Genomic DNA, 25,965 nt, shown 5'->3' with positions numbered 1-25,965 from the left:
GATAATGTTTTATTTTTATAAGTAAAACAAACATGTAAATCATACAAAACACTGACTTATTTATTATTCCAATAGCAAAATGCATAAGTATATAATATATTAAATAAAAAGTAACTGCACAGACATTTAATCATTATAATCCATACATATTTTAAGTAAGTCACAACCTGGTGGCTAATTACGTTACTCCCCAATCGGCCTATTCACCAGGCATTTCACCATCCTGGCAATCAAATACAATGGTGTACACAACTGTGTGAAACATTAGTACCAAATATTAAATCACACAGTCTCTGGTGTAATGAAACCGTAAACTACAGGTAAAACAAGTGTATGGTGGATAATACTGACATGTTACCAGTATGTTACTTCCATGTGTCTGTCAATTTCTTCTGACACAGTTTAACCAATTAATTTTGCCAATACCAATGTCCCCAGCAGTTCTAGGATAAAATTGAGTTCTTTTCTTCCTCCTATGATATAATTATTCACGATAAGATGGTATATTTAAAATATACCTCATTCATTTTCTGTAGTACACCTAAGATTTCTTCCATAAACAGAGTGACATATTGCTTTCAAAAGCTCCCACATGGACTTTTCTCACATTTATCGCAAAAAATCAATATGGAATAATTGCATCGTGATGGTAATGAAAAATTGTAATAAATACTTGGTGCTCCTAATATACATGCAATCAATTACTGCACAAAAGAAACTAAGTTTCAGTTTAAGAAATTTGGCATAAATGAAGTTTGAATTGCAGTGAGCATAATATCGAAGTATATTGCAACATTTCTTTTTAACATGTTAACACAAAAAACTAAGCAATTAAATCTAAGCATAAGTTTTCTCTTTATGTCTTCTGAAAACCATTAACCAGGTAAACAAACAGCCAGCTTAGTAATTATGTTTTGTTTTATCTCTGTTACAATAATTAGAATAGCTATCCCCTAATTCCTCAGGTTGTCAAAATAACTTATCAATAAACAAGTCCCTCTGGTGTATTAATTGTAAGTATAGAAAAATTATCATTTTCCAGGGAATTTCAATACTTTCCCTTGATCACCAGATCCAAACATTATCTGAATTCACTGAATTACAATCCATAGAAACCCATTTTTGCAGTTTTAATTGACTAGTTTTTGGAGTAATTCTCTTTATTATTTTGCTGTATGAGGGTCTAATATTCATTGTGTGTCTTAACACAGAGCATGCATTTCCTTGAAATCTCCCACAATTTATGGACATTAAAACATAAATGTCTTAATCCTGTGATGACAGATTCCATTATCGGTACGGCAAATGTTAGTAAAATTATACAATACTCATCTGTCAGAGCCAAGTATGAGTGATCAAGAAAGACTATCATATCATGTTGGTTGCCAGGAGTAATAATCATGACTCACCTTGAATAAATATTAAGAAGGTAGTTCACATATGGCAACAGGTAATTATTGTTATGCTGGAAAATAGTTGCAAATAGCTCCAATGTCTAAATAATAAATACAAATAATTTTTCACTTCTTTTATTCCTGACCAGTTTTTTTTTTCAAATCTACTATAACTATTCAGAATATGTAACTTTAAATACTCATTTCTGTCTCAAAGAATTTATGTGTTTAGTTTAGTTTTTTGCCACAGTATCCAACAAAATTCAACTTCAATACTGTTAAGTTGCAAGTCCAAAATGATGGTATTGTCCACTGTTTATTTCTGTCAAGTCACTGTAGAAATCTACAAATGATAAATACAGTAACACTCCTTTGCTGTATGTATTCAAAATAGTTCTGCATTTCAGAATAATTATGGCAATAAATTTACTGCATAATTCATGGGTTTGAAAATTTACCGATTAGATCTCATAAGTAGTGATGCTACCTTAACCTTTTTGTTCTGTGATGATAACTAAGATAAATATGTCAGCCTAAGCCCTTTTATTGAAAAATTTTGAAAATAACTTATTTTGATCCTGTCTCCAGATTTCAGTGCATATTCCTAGTATTCAAAATGAAAGACGTGAAAAAAATATATTTGTATACTGTAATCCATGATTTTAAATATACTGAACTTTTTTTTCAATTGTTCTGTAAATTAATATTTGAGATAAAATAATTATCATATTTTAAATGAGATATTTTCCTTCAGAAAAATATATCTACTACAGGTATAACATGACTGTGTTACTGAAAAAATACAAGTCCCTGCAATGCATACAGATTGTAAACAGGAGACTGGGAACTTGGTGCATCAGTATAGTGTTCAACAGAATTTCAATCCAAATCAATTACATCTTCCAAGGGAAAGAACTCTTCAGTGACAGTAACCAGATACATCTTACCCAGAGCTGTGGAGACACGTCTGTCGATCACAAATTCAATTTCTTTTTGTGAATTTCCCAATGACTCTTTTAAAGACAGTGAAGATTTGAATATTTAATAAATTACCTATAACAAAAGAAATTGTGCTCCAGATTTGCATATGCACTTTTTGATCTTATTAGTCAAAATTTAGTGATTTAAAAACTTGATATCTTGAAAAAGGTGATTTTGTCCACACAACATCAGTTTGTCAGGTTAAATGTAGGTTTTTTTGAAGAAGCTCCTTAGCCTAGAATGACTGTCACAAGCCAAAACTTCATAAACAGGAAATTTGCAAATAATTCCTAGCTGTCAAATCCTCAGCTATTAGTCTTCACCTGACATTTAAATGAAATACATGCATTAAGGATTTGTATTGTGAACTAAATTTATGTTTCCATACATCTTGGTAATCTAGCTTTAGTGGTAACAAAAGATGGTAAAGCCACCACAAAAACCATATGTAAATGCTTCAGCCTGCATAAAATATCCCCTTGCTTGGTATCACTTTCATAAAACCTTACAACTGACAGCCTGGATTCCAACAATTGCTTAATTCAATAAAGGTCCTGTCACTTGAGTATTCATTTCTTTCTATATTTGTAACCTTAAAGAATTCACAATAAGTCATATGCCAATAGAGGATGAATCATCTCCAAGTCCCAAACATAAGCCAATGCATGTCCTGAAGTGGCTCAAATAGTTCCATCTTCCATCATTTTGTGGAGATCATTCACAACTTGTCCCAAGGAATCCCTGTACACACTGTCCATTCTAAACACAGTTTCCAGAAACTCTGGGTCTGAGAAGAAGTCAAAGACATGATTTAAACGAGTATGAGATTTATCTGTGAGGTGGCGTCTAATCAACTGAGTCAACATTGCATGGCATTCTCTGAGATTCCTTGAAAGAAAATTTTTATCAAATGAGAATTCAACCTCGAAGAAACTCATCACAGTCATTGCACAAGTGTGAAACTTTTTCTTAAATCTCTCAGCAAGTGCTAGCTCTTCAGCATCAAATTGATCATTCCTGTACAAAATCCCTATCTTAATAACAATTTTGATAATGTCCTTGAGAAGTTTTTCTCCTTCTTTTTTGCTTTTGGTGTAATCCTTGAGTATAAAGAATAACTGGTCTAGCATATGGCCCGTGGTGTCATCTATGAACACTTTGGCTATCTTCTTACTAGCCAGCTTCCCCATTAGCTTCTTCTGTGCTCTCAGGCCAAGGCCCTTGGAGTTAAACCCCGCACCTGGTACAGTCTGGTCTGACACTAAATAAAATAAAAATAATAAAATTGTTTACTCTCTCTCTCTCCCTCTCTTTCTCTCTGAGTATATGTGTGTGTGTGTTGGGAAGAGGGGCATGCATACAATAGGTACACAATGGTTGGTTATTACTAAAAGAACATCAACAGCATTTATCTTTTTACTTTTATGGTAAAACTCGAAAATTTAGTGGGTCTTTTGTTGGAAGACAATTCACCGCCAACAATTTTTTTTCACTTTGAAAATTTTGTCAAACTTGAAAATGGGCTTCTCGTTTTTTTTTTGTTTTTTTATTTTAAAGTTTGCCACCTTACATGGTCTTGTAGGATTCACACATATTAAAATATCAATTTATTTTCAAATGACAAAATGTTAGTAAGTCGTCATGATACTACAATTGCTTTTATATAAAAAACTGAAAGATGTCAAATCTTGGTCTTACATCTAAAATGAATGCCCGCATGTTTTTGACACTTTTTTCAACTTTGTTTTTGGGTGAATGATTTTGTTTTATTTCTTACATGTTACTACTGAATGGAGGTGACTAACTGCACAGTTATCATAGTTTATTCTGTTGGCACTATATCCCAAGAAAGTACAAATAGTCTTTTTTTCAGCTGTTAAATATTTCTTTTATCACAGGAATGCTAACTAGTATCTTTTTTACTTTGCAATAAAGTTAACATGCAAAATGCACTCAATATTCTATCACTCTGTAAACTACATCACATTGAAATAACAATGTTAAAATCACCAGTGATCAAAATTCCATCTGTCTAAACTACAAAATCTCAGGAGTCGCCCATTTGATTTCTGATATTGCTCTGATTGGCGACTTTTTGTCTGGGGAGTCCCATTTAACTGCCTTCAAACTTATAGTGCATGAAGTACCATGCAGACACATCCATGTATGTACACACTATAATTATGATGATTATGAGGTACACACTACTTTTTGCACCACATCCAGTGTCTATCATCATAGCATATTCTGCACTTTAAAAACCTGAAATGACAGTGCAATAATATAGCACACCTTGAAAATATGCCCAAAACTATCTAAGATTTCTGTTGTTGGAGTTTTTGAAATAAATTTTGAGACCGGGCAAAATAGAATATCTAGCTTTAAAACAGATGCCTCTGAAGTGAGACAAAAAAGGGAGTATGAAAACATCTACCTGATCTTGGAAGATCTCAATATAATGTTATATAGAAGTGCTTGCATGTTGATGAAGAAGAATTCATGTTTATCAAATGCCATGACTAAATCTGAGCATGCCTTTTAATAACTGCATGAGGCACAACCCATAGCATCAATAACTTTTATGCTTCATGTGTTTCAAATTTATTGAATTTGTGTCTTTTGTAATCCTCCCATACACGCCATTCTAATCCAATGTAATTCTTTGTGTTTAGCAAATTTAAACTGCATTGTTAAACAGGGCCTTTTTGTAGTCAGTGGTTAAAATGTAAAAAATTCTTAGTGCTAAAAAGATTATGATGTAATGTAAATAAAATTGGATCTCATACTTATGATCCAGTATGAAATTCAATTTCCTTTCCACCACGATCTCAGTTTAAAACAACTGGATGAATCAAAACAACTGGATGAATCAAAACAATCACTTTGATTTCTTAATACTACCAAGAATAAGTTACAATACTAAACAAGCAAAAAAGCAGAAAACATTAACTTCAAAGCTTCATGTAGAATTTTTAATTGCTAAAAAGAAACTGTTTAAAAGAAATGTATCTGCATTTCAACATTCTCAACATAATTTGGGTCAAAAACAAAACTTACTCCTGTCCTACTTTCTCCACAAAGAATCCACAAATATTGTTGTACTGCCAGTTGAAGTTAGACCAGTCTATCAAGATGCAATCATCACATAATACATCTGGGAGTTAGGGCTGAAATGAGATCAACTCAAACAATTAGAGTATTTATGCAAAAATCACATATGTGATATATAATTTTTGAAACTAAAACCACAGCACAAAAGTATGCAACTCCAAAAATGTTTCAAATAAAACAATAAGTAGTGAAAATCTATGAGCATGAGGACACAAGCAAATAGGTCTCTTAAAAGTGATGCCCTTCATTACTTGCATACTAATGACACTAACCTGATCCCTTAACAATATGTCTAAAATGTTGCTAGATTTAGTGTTATATCCACCCTGATTATCTCAGACTCTAAGCAGCGTAGTTATTAATCTACAATGCCAGCTATAATCAATAGCTTAGGAAATGCAGGATGAACATCATCACCGTCCTACCAGTTCAATCCAGGCTCACTGCAAGCTTATTTTCCATAGAGATGATGGCGAGACAGCCAGGTACATTGACTGTAATAACACGAACCATTTTCAAACTCATTAGTGTGCAGTGTCATGAAAATTGATAAAGGAGTAAAACCACAAACCAATTTAGGCCACTTATGCTGCACAGTTAAGTAAACAGATGAATTTAGCTGGGTTTGTCTGGGGCAGTATAAAAGCAAAAAAATTCATAATAAATTTCATTCCAATTAAGGACACCATCTGTGGCCTATTTGCATGAAAATAATAAATAAACTAGAAAAGCACTCAGAGAGTGCAGACCTCCACCAAGGCAAGCCAATTCTCACGATTATTAATTATTAATCAAGCCATAGATATGGAGCCAAGAGTAGATTTTCATCTTAATAATTAAAAAAAAATTGTTTTGACAGCAGGACTCAATCTTGGACTGCTTGCATGTTAGGTTCCTACTCTAGCCATTGAGTCCATGGACCCTATGCCAATAAGAAAACTTAAAATGTTTACCATTAAAAAGAGTCAAGACACTTGTGAAGCTTCAACACAGTGCATGAGTGACAGGATGAGCAGAGGTAATGGTGCACGCATGACAGGACAGACAGAGGAGATGGACGCAAACATAGACTGTAAAATGCAGCATTTCACTGGTATAAACAGGTATCATGCTAATTTGTATCATTCCCAAAAATCTAATCATTATTTTTTTTTGGTCCATTTGAGACCTATCCTGAAAATTTCATGAAAATCAGTCCCTAAATTTTTGCATAATGCACTTACCAGACAAAAACAAAAAACAAACAAACAAACAAACAAACTAATGGCAAGTAAAACTTTGTCTCCTTCTCAGAGGCCATAAATCACATATATTTTCCTAGTACCACTGATAGTTTTTTACTACTTTTGCATCATCATTCTTTTGAATACCTAATTCAAAAGTATGCTATAAAATACTTTTTGGAACTTATTTCTTTACTTTTCAAATAGTTAAAAAATTAAAAGTTTAACAACTGTTCATTTTTGCCAAAAAAAGAATATTCCTGGGGTAAACGACAATTTTCCCATGCTAAATTATGGTTAATGAATCCATTTCTACATAAAAAGTTAGTTCTGTTTTTTTTTTCTAAAAGGTTTTTTTTTTTGTTATAATCTCTTAAGAGATTATTACAGAGTATAGTTTTCTACGGAGGTCACGTGGTCCAATGACAAGCACAAACTTCACAAAAATAACAATAACTGCTGTTTTTGTGGTAAAATAGAATATATTATATATCTATGAGTTGTTTACAATGTATTAATTGTGAAATATAGATCTCACACGAAGATTTGTTATCCCTTTAACTTCTATATTTCTTATTTTGACATACAATCATGCCTAGACCAAGTTTTTTTTTGCAAAATGCAAACTCATCAATAATATCTCTTCATTGTGAAAGATCACAGAGAGCCATGGCATCAGTATCAATTACTAAACTGTCCATGAACGAATGACTACAGATTGCATGGTTGACCTACAGTGACTCATATCAGCTACGTATATATACAGATTTTCTATAGCTGAAAACAAATTTAGTAGGTTTTTCGCTCCATTTTATGGCAACTAATTTGTTAATTACCCAATCTTGTATAAGGTTGACAAGTTTTGTCTTAGATTAATCCATTGAATAAATTACATAACCTTACATCCAGATTAATACTTGATTCATATATTACTTGATATATATAACATGATATTATTTAGTTATTCCATAAAAGGTGGTGAAAAAGGCCTATAAAAATCCGAGGCACTGGTTTCACTCACATGCATCTAACTTAACAGTCATGTGCCTTTAAAGGTAATCTATAGATACAAGATTGTCTTAGCCAAAATTAATTTTCCTTTGGGTAAAAAAGCAATTTCCTCCTACTCACGGAACTTTCCTTGACCTGCACTTGGATTTTTTTTCCATTTTCAATTTTAAAGAGCATATCAAACACTTTTCTAGTGAATAAAACAGAAAAAAATACACAAATACCACTTTCACAACATCAAACACTCCAAATAGACAAGATCTATTTCAGATTCAATTCCATACTCACGTCCAGTCAGCAGAAATAAGGAACTAAAAATTGCATTCACATCCGGCATCCCTTCTTTTCCATCTTTTCACATTAACATCCTGCATCCTTTCCAATCTTTGAGTGGTGTGTGTCACATGACTAAGATACTAGCCAGAGAACTGCTTTACAGAGTACATTATGATTTACACTGCATGTTACATACATGTACCTCGGCTGTGCAAAATGTGTTGCTCAAATCTATCGTATATTGCTACTTTTCACTGCTATCAAACTGCACAACAGAGAAACATCTAGCACAATCCATAACACCATTTTCAACGCTAAATATGATCTCAATCAGTCGAAATAAATATTTAAAAGATACATTTACAACTTCTCATTATGAACTACTATCTATCAGTGAAAGCCAAGTGAGGAGGTGTATTATATGCCACATGAGACTAGTCAATATGGCAGTTACTGCAAAGAGGGATAAAAAAAATGAAGGGAGCCTGATACTGCAAGAAGCAGGAGTAATAACAGAGAGGCTACAGGCCTATGTCTAAAGTTAAAAACAGAGGAAAATGCAAGAAATGTGAGACCTTGCACTGAGGTAATGTTGAGAGAAGCGACGACCACAGTGGTGTAGTCTGTCTCCTGTAGCAGTCAGAACATTAGTTATTGTAAAAGGTATGAGCACTGTGAAAGAATTGCATGTGCGAATCATGTCCAAAAACAATCAAACATAAAACTGAACACAAAAATAGCAAAAAAACAACAAAATTTCCTTTTTGATGCCAAATTACTTGATCGGAAAAGGGTATGAAAGATGTAACAATTACTTTAATTACCTTGTAACTAAAATCGCCACTACTTGATTGAAAAAAAAAAGTAAAATATTAAACTAAAATTGCCTTTACTTGATTGGAAAAGGGTTATAATGGCACTGTAATTATAAACTTCTTTACTTGATTGGCAGGGCATAGTAAAAGGCTTACAGTAAAGTATCTCCAATTTTTCGGCTGAAGCATAAAGAGGTCATAAACCCATAGGGTCTGACCTTTCCAATGGGCTTTACACGACGGAAAAGTTCAACTAAAAGCAATAACCTGCTTGCAATCTGCTGAAGCACCGTAAAACATACATAAGTCAATCAATTCACATATACATATTGACTACTTTTCTTTGCATCTAATTGTTGTGAAACTTTTATGAAGCTTTGCAGGTGTGGAGTAGTACCTAAAGTTCAGCTGGTCAATTAATCAACATTTCTGGTTAAGTAATATAAAGCATTGCAACAGAATTTCTGACATGCACACACTTTTGATATCTAACAACACTAATATAAAACAACATTAAACTCCGACAAAGGCTCAGGAATAATATATTTTTGTACAATAGGAAAATACACCTGTCAATGTATATAACGTTGTAAGTTGAAGCAGCCAAAATTGATCCAAGTGGCATATCAATATTTTTTTACTATATACATATATTAGGTATTTATTCGTGATATTAAGAATTGGGGGATTAAAACATGATCCTATTCACGTATAGAATATACGTCTAAGCTGAACCTGAAAGTTATGAACTCTTCAAAGTCTCTCTGAAGGAAACAAATTTGTGAAGGATTTTGACACTATTTGGGAACAACTCAATGACAACATTTTGAACTTCTTCAGAAAAGTTAATAGTAAAAAAGAAATACAGGTACAACTAACGGTAAGAATAATTCGACTTTTTTTATAGACTTATTAGTCGTAGGATATGCTAGTTTACTTACACGTTCGTCGGATATTAGAGCCATTGTTTAAACTATCCCCCCAAATTCTAAAATTGACCAAACACCTACACAAACACAGTCAATTTTCTCATTAACGTCTAAACACACTTGATACACACCGTAATTACCTTTAATCCCTCTTAAGCAGAGTGTGCCAGACGCCCAACAAGCTACTGCAAAGTTCGGGAAAACTTTTGTTGTTTCCGTGACGTCACAAGCGTCTTTATAGATGGCAGCTATTCACAGGTGCTCCAAGACAACCCACTCTCTTGGTCTGTTCATCATTCAAACATTCGTTGCGGAGAGCAGCGACTATGAGTTCCCTAATCGAATTTTTAAATGGAAGTGAATAGTAAAGAGATACATTTGATTGTATGTCATAAATTGCAATGGAAAATCTTCTAAGTAGGTGAGTTGAACCGGTGTCATTAATCTTTCTCTAACTTTTGTATGTAAAACGAGTGCCAGAGTGCAACATGATAACTTCAACATGATAGAATCCTGACAAAAATGTTGATTGTTATGTTAATAATTTCTTTTTCTTTTCCAGCCCTCCCAAACCGTCCAGAACTGTACATTTAGTGCAAGGCTGCATCCCTGTTTATATGCCCCCTCGGCCACTTAATGCTCAGACTGTTGCTGTGCAAGAAAGACCTCTTAAAAGTTCTGGTATTGTGATAATAATACACATGTACCTCAGAATCACAAACAGTTAAAATTATATAGCAACAGTCTTAATGTAATCCACTGACTGACTTTTTAGTTATTACTTAATTTTTATTGAACAAGTTTGGAATATGTTGGCTTCTCCTAGAAATAAAAAAAAAAAAAATGCTACTATTATACTAGCAGGCCAGTAACCAGTGGGGGTTTTACCAGCTGCTCTTTTTGCCAGGAAAAAGTTCGTTTGGGTAAAATTTGTTCTAGGCACATGAAGATTTCATGGTAAAAAGTCTACTTTTTCAGAAAAAAAAGAAAAAGAAGCCTCCCTCTACCTTCTGCTACAAAATTGCTGGCTATGGACATACACTGTAGGGGGTGGGGGGTGTCTCAATAGTCTGAAGGTTTATTGGTACAAAAAGTCGTAACATTTTCGCCATTTTTTTAATCAAAGGTTCATTGGTCCAAAGGTTCTATATAGTAAACATTCGGACCAATGAACCTTTGGACTATTGAACCTTCAGACTATTGCTACGTACGGCCCGCACTGTAGTATTGGTTGTTGCTGAATGTTCATTGAATTTATACAGTTAAAGGGCAGTCTGTTTCAAAAAAATTCAAATTTAAACTATTCTTCATATGTTTGTGAGTGATTTCTTCTTTCTTTTTCTTTGAAGGTACATGTATCCAGTCTTCTGTTAAAAAGTCACCGGTTTCTTTAAACAATGCTAAACAGACTAGCCTTCACACTAGCCATTTGCTGCGCTATTCTCCAGCAGCTTATCTCCCAAATCAAGACATTAATGATACAGGTAAGTGTCCCACTGTGACTTAATACCTTAAGGAATCTCACCCAATTCAAATGTCTCCTCTAAGGTATCTACCGTACCCTGCTCAGTGGCTTAGCACTACTCAGACATAAAATATTTTGTGTCCGACCTTATCAGCAGAGGAGGATAATTGTGTGGTTGGATGTTATCACTCAGCTGGGCATCTGGAGTAGATCTGAGGCCATGTGTACTCAACATGTAAGTGTGAAATTGCCCCTACTGACAAAGGGTATGTCTGGCCAGAAACCCATTCCTGTTGACCATCTCAGTTCCTGCTGGGTGCACTACAATTTTGTAACAGACAACTGTCGGACCCTGTGGTCAGAAAATACTTCATTGTGGTCATTATCATGGCATTGCCATCATAATGGATTTGTTTAAAGCATGCAAAGTTTTTTTCTTGAAATGGATCAATATTTATGTTTTTCTAAAGTTCCCTCATTCATTCACAACTGCATGGTCCATCAGCTGTATGTTGTGACAGTGCAAACGTGTCGTGTAGATTTTTTTGTAACAATTTGCTTTAACTAGCCTACCAATAAAGATCAAAGTCACTTTATTATTATTATTATTATTATTTTTTTGTGCTTCTTGTTTTTTTTCACCATACAAAATCATACAAAATGAATCATTTTTATCCATGTATGATTCAGTTTGACGATAGAAGTAGAGTTCTATGGTTTGACATAGTGAAAATGTCATCACATATACAAATTCAGCTTTGTGTTACACTCTGCATAACTAGCCTACTGGTAAAAGTCAGAACTGCCATCTAATTTTTTACCTGGTTTCTTGAGGTTATTCAGTCGCACTTAAGAGAAAGATCAGCCTATCTTCATTGTAAATGCTACTTAATTGAAAAAAGTGAACAGAAAATAATTAAGGCATTGTCTAGAGATACGACTGAAAATAAAGGTGAACAAATGAATGAGGACACTTCATCTTATGGGTTGAGTTCTTTACATTTTTATTAGTTATAAATGGAAATATATAAAAATACATGATATTACATTTAGACATCAATATACTGGACTACTCAATCAAGTTCATTACAGTGCTACACCAAAGCAGTCCAGCTGCTTCTACTGTATGGGTGAAAGTTTTCAGGATTTACATATTTTTATGTGCTTGATTTCAGGATTTTCAGTCTTCATTTTGATTCTTTTTTTATCATATGGTCTAAGTACAATGAGCAATTCAGGATTTTCAGTTTTTACAGCTTTCACCCATGTTCTACTGTATATAATCAACAATTCTGTCTGAAAAAAATAGGTATTATAGTAAGAGAAACAACAAAATCGAGAAACTTTTCCATCCATGTCCTGGACTATTGCATATAGTCCTTGTCTGCTGTTATATATTTGCTGAGCAAATTTTTAAGCATGGCAAGCGCTCCTCATCTCATTAGTAAAATTCTGGATCTGCAAGTGATAGTGAAATACAAAAGTACAGTATGACTGTGCAGTAAGGTGATCATCCTCATCCTGATAAAAAAGATTTGATAAATACATAAATGTCCTCTGGGATATTATAATTTTCATTCTTGGATAAATAAATGTCTGTATTGTTACATAACATTCATTGGGTACTTATAATTTCATTAATTTTGTAATATCAAACATTTTTGGATGAATAAGTGTCCGTATTGTCACATTTCATTCAAAGAGTACTTTTTACTTTTAAAATTAATTTTGTAATATCATATGATTGAAAGAATGGCTTCATAATCTTCTTAGTCCTTAAGTCTATAGCTAGTTAATGTTGATTTTGTAAGGAACTGTACTAGTTGTCTTATTTTGGCAGTATGGTTTTTCTGAAATCTTGAATATGATTTCTTGGGTCAAGTTCCATATGGCATTGGCTTTTACAACTTTACTTTTTCCTCACTGGGTATTGCGTAAACTACGTTGTCATAGGCAAAACTTTCTTTCTCTTTAGCTGGCTTTTCATTGACTGCATTCTGATAAATTGCATTATCATAGGCTCCATTGAATTTGATTGTACCTACAACTGGGGAGGGTCTGCAGTTTCTGAAGAAGTGAAAAAAAGATAATACATGTAGTGAAGAATTTTCATAATTTGTTGGTCAAATAGCTTACAGTTGTATTAAAAATAGAAAAAAACATACATCTGTAGCTAAATGAGGCAATAAATTTCATATCAAATAAAATTAGGAAAACTTCATTATCATTTCATTATTTTTTTTAAGCAAATGTTTCTTGTTTTGAGAAGTTCATGATTATTATACAATTCACAATTGAAATCTTATTGTATTCATCAATAATGGCAAGATAACGTTATTCTTATATTTTCTTTTTACATGGTCCAATATGGTTGCTTACCTGTACAAAAAGAATGCACCAACAACCAACATTACAAGGAATGCTGCAGCCAAAACGCCCACCAAAATAAGAACTGAAATAAGAATCGTGATTAATTAAATGACTGGATAATAATTTATTTCCTGGAAATGTTGCAGCACTTAATTGATCTGAATAGTCAGGTGAAGTATTTATCAAAAAAAAAAAATCTTCACTTATAATGAATTATTAAAAAATGTTAACTTGGTTTATTTTGCTGTATTACTTATGCGCCTGTCCTCCAATACCCCATTTTAATCTCAAATTCATGAAATTGAAGCAAAAATTGCCCTCTTACTGTGTTCGTGTTTCAGCCCTGGTCTTTCAAGCTTTTCAGTTTCCTTCATTGTGTTTTCCCCATCTGTTTGCTTCTCATTGCCTGCAACCTGCACTTTAGGGTTGGTAGGAACCTCCTCTGGTGGTATTGGTGGGATCTTAGGGCCTTGGGTTGGGTTTGGCAGCTTTTCTGGACCACTTGTGGGGACTGGTTTTATTAGGATAGGCCCACTGGTGGGGACTGGTCTTGTTGGGATAGGCCCTCTGGTGGGGGTTGGTGTTGTTGGGATAGGCCCTCTGGTGGAGACTGGTGTTGTTGGGGTAGGCCCTCTGGTGGGAGCAGTTGTTCTTGGGATAGGCCTTCTGGTGGAGACTGGTCTTGTTGGGATAGGCCCTCTGGTGGAGACGGGTCCTCTTGTTGGAGCTGATGTTGTTGTTGTTGTTGTCCAGGCATCTGTCCAAGGCCCTCCACTGACCACATGGTTGTCTTGACATTGTACATTTAGCCAGGTACGACGCTTGATTATATTGTGGTGACTTCCACGGCTGCCATGGTGACCATGACTACGTCTTGAGCGATGATGGTCATCATCATCATCATCATCATCATCATCATCATCATCATCGTGGTCATCATCATCATCATCATCATCATCATCATGGTCGTTATCGTCGTCATTGTCATCATGCATGTCAAAGTCTTCATCATCATTATCTCCAGAAACTGAAATGTTAGAGCATATTGAATTGTGAGTCTTTTGGAAAGCCTTTTGTATAAAATTAGGATCTTTTATGATAGAATTGGAAGTAAGACATCTTAATTTGGTCAGCTTGGTTATGAAAATCATTTGCTTTTTTTTTTCATTTTCCCTTACTTGATTTAAGACTTACCCCATTGATAAGCAGATAGCTTGATCCAGAATCTGCTATTACTGTTCGGTACACTGTCATACTCCAATGACAAATGATGGGCATCACTAAACTGCGTTATGTAATTTGTCAGGTTAGTACAGGCAGCGTGGTATGTGGAGGTATGAAGGTAGTTCAAGCCATGCCATGAAACTGTTTTAGTCTCATTTATGGTCAGCTTAGCCAGGTATCTGCACACTGCCCTGTGTCTGGAGTAGAAGTGAATGGAGCCCCCCATGCTGACATCGACTGCCTCCAAGAGGATGACACTGTTGGCAGGCGGGGTAATCTTACAGGAGCAGTTGTGAACTTGAACTGATGGTGATGGATATCTACTGCTGGTGAGGTTGATGGGCAGGGTGCTGTTGATGTTTATACTGCTGCACATTGGTGTGCTGATAGTTTTGACTAAAATATAATGGATATTTGAGATTATTATGTTTGTGTAATATTGTATATGGAGTTGACAACATGTATCAGTGATCAGATATGTTGACATTTAATCATGATGTAATGGTAGTTAAGGGAAGGTGTGGATATTTGTGTAAGGTAAAAGACAAGCAGTGTTGTAAAAAAAAATTGATGTAAGATAATGAATTACTGTAAACAAGATGATTGTAGAAACAGATGCATTCTTACTGGGTTCACAATCATAACCCACTTCAAGGTGGTTGTAGTTGATTGTGTTAGTTGATCCCCTGCGCATGTCATTGGTTGTGATAGTCAAGTTGCATGCCTGTCTGCCAGAGCAACTTGTAGCCAATTTTTGTTGTAATGCTGGGGACACATAACATCTTGCCATACACAACCATCCACGGCAGTTGTGGTTTGGACATTCTGTAGAGGCTGACATTTTCATGTTTCTCAGGCGAATAATTGTGTTGGAGGAACAGTGTAGTGCCAGGTTTTGACCTGTGCATGTGGTCACAGTATGTGCTGGAGAGCTCTGGTCCAACTGCCATGTCAGGTGGGTGCTTTCAGTGCCTAATATAAATACAAATGTGTCCTTGGATTGGTAATGCTCAAATATCTGGCAAATATATGATTTACACATACATAAATTTTTCAGTTATTTGATAAGTACTTGGATGCTGACAAATTTTGAATATAAGTCAGTTTTTTAATTACTATATCAACAAACATTTTTTTTTATTTTCCAAAGAGGAAAAATAAAAGCTGTAAAAATATTGTCTTTTCCTTATTGTTTTGAAAAATAATAAAACTTTTATTAAAGCAAACTTTGACCATATTTTAAAAAATGTAAAAATAGTGACTTCTGTGCACTGAAATGTTTTATTTGTCTTACAACATACTATCCTTCTTAATTTGTTTTCTTTCCTTCTTAATTTCTTTTCTTTCCTTCACTATCAATGCATTGTATGTCATAATGTCAATTTTATGAGTAATTTTTCTTACAGACATTCGAAGGTTAGAGGGGTTTTGGATATTGACTAAAAACTAATTTAAAATTTCAGATTTCAGAAAAATATCATGCAGATCTGTAATATAAAAAAAATCATAAACTGGGAAAAATACTATCAGCTGTAAGATAAATATGCGTCATATGTCGTGACGATATTCTAGCTAATACTTCTATACAAATTACTCAACCAAGCTCACAGTTCTTTAGATATGCTAATATTCACCTGTTATTGTTATAAAAAAGGGGAACAGGTTCTTTTGTGATTTTTGCCAGTTTTGTAAGGCTGAAGCATTGAGTGTTATTTGCTGAGTCACTCTTAAGTGAGAAACATATTTTATTTAGTTTGATGCTATAAATGTTCAATTCCTCCCTTTTTAGCAGGTGACGGCAAATCACCTGAGCTGTGTATTTTATTGTAAAAATTGCCTAAGGTAAAAGTATCTGTGGAAAACTGGATTGTCTTGTACTTGAAGGTTTTTGCTGTTGATGCCCCAGCACTGGTGTGATGTATTGTTTGTGCCACAGAAGACCATCATTTCTCTTGTTTGACAAATAACCAAATGTTGAAATATTAATACTTGCTACTGTTGGAATTAAATCAGCCTCAGGTGATGTATTGTTCATGCCACAGAAGACGACCATCATAATTTTTGTTGTTTGACAAATAACTTAATGTTGAAATATTCATACTTGCTACTGTAGGAATTAAATCACCATCAGGTGAACCCTGAATCACAAGTTTTTTAAGCATTTAACCTGCTTGCAAATTATTTATTTGTAATTATGTCTTACTTTGACAATAATAATAATAATATTGGTCTTTCTATTTGATTTTAAAGGAGGAGTCAGTATTTTTATGTATAGAAACTGCAGTTCCTGTCACGGATGCTGCCTGGTACATCAATCCCTATAACTGCCTAACCATATTTTTTCCTATTAATTTTCTTAGTGCCTTTGTTTGGTAAAAAAAAAGATCCCTTACAAAAAATCAGCATATAGGTTTTACAAAAGTGATTGATTTTTTTTTTTTTTTTGCATGTATTTTGGTGACAAACTATATGTTTGCTACGTTTTACTTCAAACTTGTTTAGTGGCTTTGTTTAGTGAAAAGGCAGGCTTATTTCCAAAACCAGCACAATCTAAACCAGTCTATTTTCACATAAAATTGTTATTATTGTTGCAATGGTTTTTTGGTTTATGGTGTCTATATGCTTTTCCAGCTTTGCTGTCAAGTTAAACATTTACTTAATAATATTGAGATCAAGTGAGATCAATTCATGCAAATCATAAACGACCTAATTTTCAAAACATAATCCTCATAACATTTGATATGTTATTCATCTAATATCATAAAAAATGTTAAAAGTGAAAACTTTTAGAGGCCAGGATTGAAATTCAGTATTTTTTCATGAATATTTCCCCAAAACAATAAAAAAGCACAAATACAAGTTAACAGTTGTCGTACTATATGTACATCGTAAGAATGTCTCTAACCACAAACAGTGTAATGAAAAAAAAAATCCTTTGCTGTGAAAGCTCCTGGCCATCTAAGTTAAATGCCTTAAGACTGGTGTTGAATTGACTGGCCCTTATGTTACAACCAAGACTGTTATGAAATTGTCCCATAATTTGACCCTCTGTTGTATTGTGAATTTTTTTTCTTTTATAGATTTTGATAAATGTTTTGGGTCTTACCAAGCTGTTATAGATTTGATAAATTTTCTTTGTTTTTATTTTATATTTTTAGTGCTATTTGTCTAAAAAAATGATGTACTGTCCAGCACCTTAATACATTAGGTAAATACTACTGAAAAACAACAGTACCAGAGCAGGAAGATCTTAGATATTAAACTCTTCATTTAAAGTATAATAACTCTTAAATGAATTTGACAACTTAAGTCACTTTTGACAAATACCTTACCTGTCCAAAGAATCACCAAAATGATGAACGTATGAAGTGCCTCCATTTTCGTGCAGTTTCGGCGCACTGCGCACTCTGCAAAACCTGCAGACCTTACTGGTTTGTCTCCCAGCAGTATCCTGGATCTGTTCTGACTTATGATTGGTTTTAAAGTGAGGACTTGACAAACACCACATCACGTGAACACAATTTGTATGGCATTCTTGTATATGGTTTAGCGCTCTCAATTGATCCAAATCTTATATTCACACAAAGGGCTGTTGCTGGTCACACACCCAGACAGGTGACCTAGGGAACCTAGGTACGGGTGTACCATGCTAGGTGTTCAAGAGACTTGTTTTGATGGGAATTAATTATGAAACCATACATGTGAGATAGATCCTTGACATTGTGGAAGTCTGCTGGGGATGCAACAATTAATAAATAATTAAAACCTCAATATTGTTTGAAAGATCTATTTTACGAACTCCATGAAGGAGATTACTAGTATATGTTTGTCTTCGTTTGTTTGTTAGTAAACAGCTTTACTCAAAAAGTTATGGATGGATGTAGCTTTTCCATTTAGGAAGCCCAGCTAGAGTATCCTGCTTAATATTTGTCTTTCTTTCAGTGGAAAGGCCCCCTTTTTTGACAGAAGCACTTTTCTTTTTAAATATGAGATGATATCTCCATGTTCTTTTGTGATTGTTATCCTGTAGAGTTATAGGTTTACAATGAAAAGATGTATAACAATAATAGTGCCTTAGTCATCACTTATTTTTAGCATGCTTTTGTGAGAAAGCTATTGGGTAGGGCAGTTGCTTTACCCTGGTAGTAGAATATAGATCGATTGACTTGTTGTGCAAGCGCACGATCATTTAAGGAAATATGACAAATGAAATTTACCGCATTTCAGCTGATGATTTTGAGTAAAATGTCCCACCTGATATTCTCATTTTTAAACATCAGATTTAAATTTAGTGTTTTTAGTGGAAATAAAAAAGGGGAGATCCCTAACATTCCCACCAATCACATAGCTTACATTGAAAAAGAAAGGATTAAATGAATAAACATCATAAATTAAAGATAAAAAATTGAATTCATACAATCAGATATTTCATCCCACTTTGCATTTATTCTGCCTCTCCCCCCAAAAAGAAAAATTATAATAAATAAATAAATAAATAAATAATGAATGAATGAATGAATGAATATATAAGATTTAGCAATTTTAATTTTAATAGGTGATGATGGATTTTTTTAAACAAGAAATGAATAGATAAACCAGATTTTTAAAAGATTAAAATGTAAAGATTATGACTCTGTCACACTGGACTTACAGCTGCTTGGAGAACACCCTCACAAATACTACAGTATGTAACAAAGGATAAGGCTGTAATATCTTAAGTTCATTAATACTGATGTACATGTACTAGTATGGATTTGATGACAACATCAAATACTGACAAAGCACCAGCTCTGAGAGGGGTGACAGTGGGAAAAATTTATTCTCCAAGAAATTACAAGTTGGAAACTGGTATAACAAGGGCTTTAAGGAGACCTGAGGTGAAATTTATCTTTTCAGGTTCCACATATAGTGTAGAGCAGAGTAGTCCAACAGGTGGCAGCAGCAGCAGTCTCCACCAGGTGGTGAGCGAGGTGATCACTGTACAGAGAGCTCACTCGGAGGATATCAGGAAACATCAACATATACTTGCCGAATTACAGGTATATTGCAATCATCCCTGGAGTAGGTACATTAACAGAATAGACTATTAAACAATACGGTGTGTTTTTGTCAGTTATTTCCTTTAGGAGAATTAATTTGGACAATAATGCCTTATTCTGAATTTGAATTTTAAAAATAATTCATCAAAGTCAAATGTTATCAGTGTGTTGGTTGTCACTTGGTGGTTTCAAATAAAATTAAATTGTTCTTTTTTTAGGAAAAGCTTGCAAAGGGTAATAAAGGTTTCTTGTTATTACAGACTCTAAAGGGGTCTCATTGATTTATTTATTTTTATTATTTTGTATAATTATGTTAATAATTTTGATTTAACACTTCAAGTTTTGAGTTGTGCTTAACATTAAGGTAATTTACGTACAGTTTCATTTCTTGTTGATGTTGTTATAATTATTGTTTTTCCGCTCCATTTAATTTGATTTAACATTTCAAGATATCTTGATTTGGTATTAACCTGTTTTTATCTATAAGACACTTTGTTTTTTTTCTTATAATTTATAAATGTTTTATCTAAGAAGTGCTTAGAGTCAATGTTTAACACTATGAATTGTGAATAGTAAGTACAGATATGCAACCTTCAATTTATAGATTTTCTGTTGAGTATATTAAATGATCACAAGCAGTTTTTTTTCATTGGTGCCAAGGTTTAAGAAATTCACATTATTATTTAATTTTTTTATTCAGCAAGAGAGAAAGTGCATGGATTGACCCTGGAGTTAAACAGTTTGAAAAGAAAGCAGTGTGTTGCTGCAGATGACTTTGTCCAGAAGGCTGGCAATTGTAGGCAACTTGAAGGAGGTTCAATATCCCATATACTTACACCTTATAAATCAACTAATTTAACATGATATGATGAAAATAAAAAAACAACATTTAAAACAAGTGCATGAATAATAAACTAACCTAATGAGCTGACCTTAATTTTTGTGACAGTAAATGTACAAAAATGTCTTTAAATCTGTAGTTTCCACAATTTTTCACGTTTTAGAAATAGAAGTTGCTATTGCAGAAAAGCAGGACCTGACAGCATCTATTATTGATGCTCAAACAAAACTGGGTAAAGAAACAAGGTGAGATTTAGTGATGTAGCCCTTGACCATAGATACTTGTACACAGGATGGATCCTTTTTAGAAAATGTGCTCACAAGTTAATATCAGGTGAAGGAAAAGAACCATTTTTTTTTTTTTTTTTTAATCATACAAAGCTTTGTTTTCCTTTCTTTTATTTTAAATAGTATATTATGGTATTATTTGACATGATTGTCTATATGATTGTCTCATTGTGTCATTTTAGTTTGTTGAAAGAATACACGGGAAAGATGAAACAATTTGAGTCTAAAGTTGACCTGTTGGAATCAAAATATGGATACAGAAAGGAATTGGAGGAATTAAAGAAAAATGTACAAGAATTAGAAAATCAAAGTATGTGATTAAGAAATTTTTATAGTCTTAATGCCAAGTACTTTTGTAGTATTTTTTGCTATAGTGTAAATAGACAGTTTAACTTATTTATGTTTTGAATTGGCATTTCTCAGTGCATTACTTAATATATTGATATGGCTATATTGTTGTGTCCTAATGAAGATAATAGATTAGAAAAACCATGGGTATAACCATCATTTTAACTGGTGGTTTATTCTCAGAGCTTACCTTGGAGAAAAATCCAGACAAGGCCAGACACTTACTAGAAGGTAAATGTGAGAGTGATCTCAAACAGGAGCTTCAGAAGTTAGATGATGAAAAGAGACAATTAAGGGGGCAGCTGCTTGACAAAGAAAAACAGGTGAATATCCTTTGTTTTAAAAAATGTCTGAATGTATTGTTTTAAATTATAATGCACTTGTAGGCACTCAATATCTCAAAAGCTCACCATTAAAATGTAGCTACAAGGTCTTGAATTGTGATAGATGCAAGGTTAATTTCTGTGTTATTATAAAACTTAGTAAAGTATGTATCTATATAGGGAAGTTTTGTTATTAATGTCACCCTGGTTTTAAGTCTGTCAAAAATCCTCTCAGAAACATCTATGCATCTTGTTTCCAGTTAGAAATATTATAAAGTGTTTTTTAAAATGAGTTTTTAGAAGGGGTTCTGAAACTTGACTGCAGACAACAGGAAGAAGCATTGTTTCATTGTATTTATTTATTTATTTATTTGTTATTTGTTTTCCAAATATAGTCTGATAATTTAATTTTCCAACAGGTGAAAGCGCTTAATCTCCAGCAAGAGAAAACTAAACAGGAGACACAAGTGTTACATGTAAGTTTCAGATATTTTCCTTTCCATAGCAGCTTAAGCTCATGTTTCAAAGACACATCAATGAATGCCCACCAAATCAAAAAGGTAAATTCAGAAGGCAAGTAGTTAAAGAAGTAACACAAAATTTTACTTTCATGATTTTCCATGGTAGCAACCTTTCCAGTCATACTTGACTGTTTACAAGTACCATCAGAACAGTTAAAATTTTCTCTTCTTGACTCTTGTTATTATTTCCTCTAAAAGACTCAGTATTTAAAAGAAAATTAAATAACGCAAAGTGCTTTTGAAATTGTTTGTGGTGATCATTTTTTAATTTTGAGTAATTCTATTAACCTTAAATGATCTTATTTATTACATTATTAGTTTTTTTTTGTTCTAGAAGCGGAATGCAGCTCAGATGACCCGACTAAAGAGACAGCTGAAAGAGGTGACTAGTAGGAACAGACAGTGGAATGAACAGGCTTCTCAGCTGGAAAAAGGCATTGCAGAGCTCAAGAAAAAGCTGCAGGATGATCACTGAATTGGCATACACTGAATACACAAACAAGATAAAAAGAAAAATAAATAAATAAAATTGATAAATAGAAAATTACCAGTTTTGAATGTGTTATATAACAGATTTCACTAAGACTAATAAAATGCTTTTTAGTCTCTTTATTATAAGCGCTCTATATCTGTTCAGCCAGAGTGAATTTGCATACACAAAAATTGACTGTATAACACAACTGGCATGGGATACACTACCAGTACAATGCTATAGTGGAGACCCTGACTTCAACAACTTCTTATTGAAGGTGTCCTGGTACTTTTTTCTTCTGGATAATATTGTGAATAAAATCCATTCATTGTTGCTCCTTAATGTCTTTAATTATAATAAAAATTGGTGATGCTTTATTTTCACTTTTTGAATTTAATAGACATAGGTCCATTCTTTCAGTTATTCTTGAAATATGATTTGAAGATATACAATGCTGCTTTTAGAGACTATATAACAAAATTGTGTGTAGGTGATGATCCTATCAATACCTCTGGTTAATAGAATTTAAAGGTACATGTACATTCCATGAAACTTATACACCAAAATGGATTTTCCTGGGAAAATAAGCAATTTTCTCGTACTCACCAATCATTTATCTATCTCTCTGTGCACTTGATTCAACCCTTGATAAAATTTACAAAGGTTGATTTTAGCTTAAAATGACTGGCCAGTCATTATAACAATGACCATTTTCCTACAAGCTCCAATGGAAATACCAACATCATGTAGGCTCCAGGGAAAATTTTAAAGGGGTTAAAACCTTTTAAATGTGTATTTTAAGTATTATAAGAAGCTGTGAATGGCCAAAATAGGCATTTTTTGGGGATTTTCATTCCATGGACTGTACCTGGATGAATTTTTTTTCTCAACTGGCGAATGTTTTCTTTCCATAGAAAAATTGCGTAGAAAACAACAAAACAACCAATGAATTAATACTAAAGTGAAAGCATTTTTTCATCTACTAAAGCAGTTGAAAACTGATATGCGAAGGAGTGTTTGATATTTTGGAGAAAAATTAAGATTGACGATATTGGTGTTGCTCGTGTCTTGATTCGACGATCTTCAGTGGTGGAGTACCATTTCGAACTGGGAAGTGAATTTTTACATGTAGTCTCTTCAAACTTTCTCAATCAAAATGTCAAAGAAGGAATTGCCTTCGTTTGATGAACTTCAAATATTCATACTTGCTACTGTAGGAATTAAATCACCATCAGGTGAACCCTGAATCACAAGTTTTTTAAGCATTTAACCTGCTTGCAAATTATTTATTTGTAATTATGTCTTACTTTGACAATAATAATAATAATATTGGTCTTTCTATTTGATTTTAAAGGAGGAGTCAGTATTTTTATGTATAGAAACTGCAGTTCCTGTCACGGATGCTGCCTGGTACATCAATCCCTATAACTGCCTAACCATATTTTTTCCTATTAATTTTCTTAGTGCCTTTGTTTGGTAAAAAAAAAGATCCCTTACAAAAAATCAGCATATAGGTTTTACAAAAGTGATTGATTTTTTTTTTTTTTTTGCATGTATTTTGGTGACAAACTATATGTTTGCTACGTTTTACTTCAAACTTGTTTAGTGGCTTTGTTTAGTGAAAAGGCAGGCTTATTTCCAAAACCAGCACAATCTAAACCAGTCTATTTTCACATAAAATTGTTATTATTGTTGCAATGGTTTTTTGGTTTATGGTGTCTATATGCTTTTCCAGCTTTGCTGTCAAGTTAAACATTTACTTAATAATATTGAGATCAAGTGAGATCAATTCATGCAAATCATAAACGACCTAATTTTCAAAACATAATCCTCATAACATTTGATATGTTATTCATCTAATATCATAAAAAATGTTAAAAGTGAAAACTTTTAGAGGCCAGGATTGAAATTCAGTATTTTTTCATGAATATTTCCCCAAAACAATAAAAAAGCACAAATACAAGTTAACAGTTGTCGTACTATATGTACATCGTAAGAATGTCTCTAACCACAAACAGTGTAATGAAAAAAAAAATCCTTTGCTGTGAAAGCTCCTGGCCATCTAAGTTAAATGCCTTAAGACTGGTGTTGAATTGACTGGCCCTTATGTTACAACCAAGACTGTTATGAAATTGTCCCATAATTTGACCCTCTGTTGTATTGTGAATTTTTTTTCTTTTATAGATTTTGATAAATGTTTTGGGTCTTACCAAGCTGTTATAGATTTGATAAATTTTCTTTGTTTTTATTTTATATTTTTAGTGCTATTTGTCTAAAAAAATGATGTACTGTCCAGCACCTTAATACATTAGGTAAATACTACTGAAAAACAACAGTACCAGAGCAGGAAGATCTTAGATATTAAACTCTTCATTTAAAGTATAATAACTCTTAAATGAATTTGACAACTTAAGTCACTTTTGACAAATACCTTACCTGTCCAAAGAATCACCAAAATGATGAACGTATGAAGTGCCTCCATTTTCGTGCAGTTTCGGCGCACTGCGCACTCTGCAAAACCTGCAGACCTTACTGGTTTGTCTCCCAGCAGTATCCTGGATCTGTTCTGACTTATGATTGGTTTTAAAGTGAGGACTTGACAAACACCACATCACGTGAACACAATTTGTATGGCATTCTTGTATATGGTTTAGCGCTCTCAATTGATCCAAATCTTATATTCACACAAAGGGCTGTTGCTGGTCACACACCCAGACAGGTGACCTAGGGAACCTAGGTACGGGTGTACCATGCTAGGTGTTCAAGAGACTTGTTTTGATGGGAATTAATTATGAAACCATACATGTGAGATAGATCCTTGACATTGTGGAAGTCTGCTGGGGATGCAACAATTAATAAATAATTAAAACCTCAATATTGTTTGAAAGATCTATTTTACGAACTCCATGAAGGAGATTACTAGTATATGTTTGTCTTCGTTTGTTTGTTAGTAAACAGCTTTACTCAAAAAGTTATGGATGGATGTAGCTTTTCCATTTAGGAAGCCCAGCTAGAGTATCCTGCTTAATATTTGTCTTTCTTTCAGTGGAAAGGCCCCCTTTTTTGACAGAAGCACTTTTCTTTTTAAATATGAGATGATATCTCCATGTTCTTTTGTGATTGTTATCCTGTAGAGTTATAGGTTTACAATGAAAAGATGTATAACAATAATAGTGCCTTAGTCATCACTTATTTTTAGCATGCTTTTGTGAGAAAGCTATTGGGTAGGGCAGTTGCTTTACCCTGGTAGTAGAATATAGATCGATTGACTTGTTGTGCAAGCGCACGATCATTTAAGGAAATATGACAAATGAAATTTACCGCATTTCAGCTGA

At 33.5% G+C, this 25,965-nt stretch overlaps 3 protein-coding genes across 6 annotated transcripts; 1 reads left to right on the top strand and 2 right to left on the bottom strand.

Moving 5' to 3' along the window:
* Window positions 1-39: 39 nt before the first annotated feature.
* LOC106167368 (tumor necrosis factor alpha-induced protein 8-like protein 1) lies at window positions 40-10,052 on the bottom strand. 3 transcript variants are annotated; one of them, XM_087014677.1, is made up of 4 exons: window positions 9,881-10,018; window positions 5,912-5,980; window positions 5,433-5,542; window positions 40-3,636 (listed from the first exon to the last, which is right to left on the bottom strand). In XM_087014677.1, coding segments are annotated over exons 3-4 (582 nt in total). In that variant the 5' UTR covers window positions 5,434-5,542; window positions 5,912-5,980; window positions 9,881-10,018; the 3' UTR covers window positions 40-3,055. The 3 variants fall into 3 exon arrangements, with proteins under 3 accessions (XP_086870803.1, XP_013401585.1, XP_013401586.1); XM_013546131.2 differs by lacking the exon at window positions 5,912-5,980 and having other exon boundaries at window positions 9,881-10,052; XM_013546132.2 differs by lacking the exon at window positions 5,912-5,980 and having other exon boundaries at window positions 9,872-9,993.
* LOC106165470 (uncharacterized) lies at window positions 10,014-23,007 on the top strand. Of its 2 annotated transcripts, XM_087014686.1 has the most exons (7): window positions 20,142-20,202; window positions 20,539-20,652; window positions 20,843-20,924; window positions 21,149-21,276; window positions 21,498-21,637; window positions 22,057-22,113; window positions 22,493-23,007. In XM_087014686.1, exons 4-7 carry the CDS (start codon window positions 21,174-21,176, stop codon window positions 22,631-22,633), a joined length of 441 nt encoding a protein of 146 aa, XP_086870812.1. In that variant the 5' UTR covers window positions 20,142-20,202; window positions 20,539-20,652; window positions 20,843-20,924; window positions 21,149-21,173; the 3' UTR covers window positions 22,634-23,007. The 2 variants fall into 2 exon arrangements, 1 of the variants encoding a protein (XP_086870812.1); XR_015334943.1 differs by lacking the exons at window positions 20,142-20,202; window positions 21,149-21,276; window positions 21,498-21,637; window positions 22,057-22,113; window positions 22,493-23,007 and adding exons at window positions 10,014-10,161; window positions 10,303-10,421; window positions 11,090-11,224; window positions 19,696-19,838 and having other exon boundaries at window positions 20,843-20,926.
* Window positions 12,186-18,318, bottom strand: LOC106167367 (uncharacterized). The gene is made up of 6 exons (XM_013546130.3): window positions 18,132-18,318; window positions 15,427-15,771; window positions 14,770-15,195; window positions 13,901-14,602; window positions 13,585-13,657; window positions 12,186-13,272 (listed from the first exon to the last, which is right to left on the bottom strand). Exons 1-6 carry the CDS (start codon window positions 18,175-18,177, stop codon window positions 13,107-13,109), a joined length of 1,758 nt encoding a protein of 585 aa, XP_013401584.2. The 5' UTR covers window positions 18,178-18,318; the 3' UTR covers window positions 12,186-13,106.
* Window positions 23,008-25,965: the final 2,958 nt, after the last annotated feature.

Source organism: Lingula anatina, chromosome 1 (genome assembly GCF_051362555.1).
Source record: "Lingula anatina isolate TDL-2025a chromosome 1, LinAna3.0, whole genome shotgun sequence".
NCBI classification, from domain to species: Eukaryota; Metazoa; Brachiopoda; class Lingulata; order Lingulida; family Lingulidae; genus Lingula; species Lingula anatina.
Note: the sequence above shows the minus strand (reverse complement) of the source record. Positions and strands in the feature narration are given on the sequence as shown.

Coding starts and splice junctions, on each gene's coding strand:
- LOC106167367 (XM_013546130.3), bottom strand. CDS start 18,177: ATGGAGGCACTTCATACGTTCATCATTTTGGTGATTCTTTGGACAG. Junction 15,196..15,426: donor GGGTTATGATTGTGAACCCA/GTAAGAATGCAT, acceptor ATTATATTTTAG/TCAAAACTATCAGCACACCA. Junction 13,658..13,900: donor AGGGCTGAAACACGAACACA/GTAAGAGGGCAA, acceptor TTCTTATTTCAG/TTCTTATTTTGGTGGGCGTT.
- LOC106165470 (XM_087014686.1), top strand. CDS start 21,174: ATGAAACAATTTGAGTCTAAAGTTGACCTGTTGGAATCAAAATATGGA. Junction 21,277..21,497: donor ACAAGAATTAGAAAATCAAA/GTATGTGATTAA, acceptor GTTTATTCTCAG/AGCTTACCTTGGAGAAAAAT. Junction 21,638..22,056: donor TGCTTGACAAAGAAAAACAG/GTGAATATCCTT, acceptor ATTTTCCAACAG/GTGAAAGCGCTTAATCTCCA.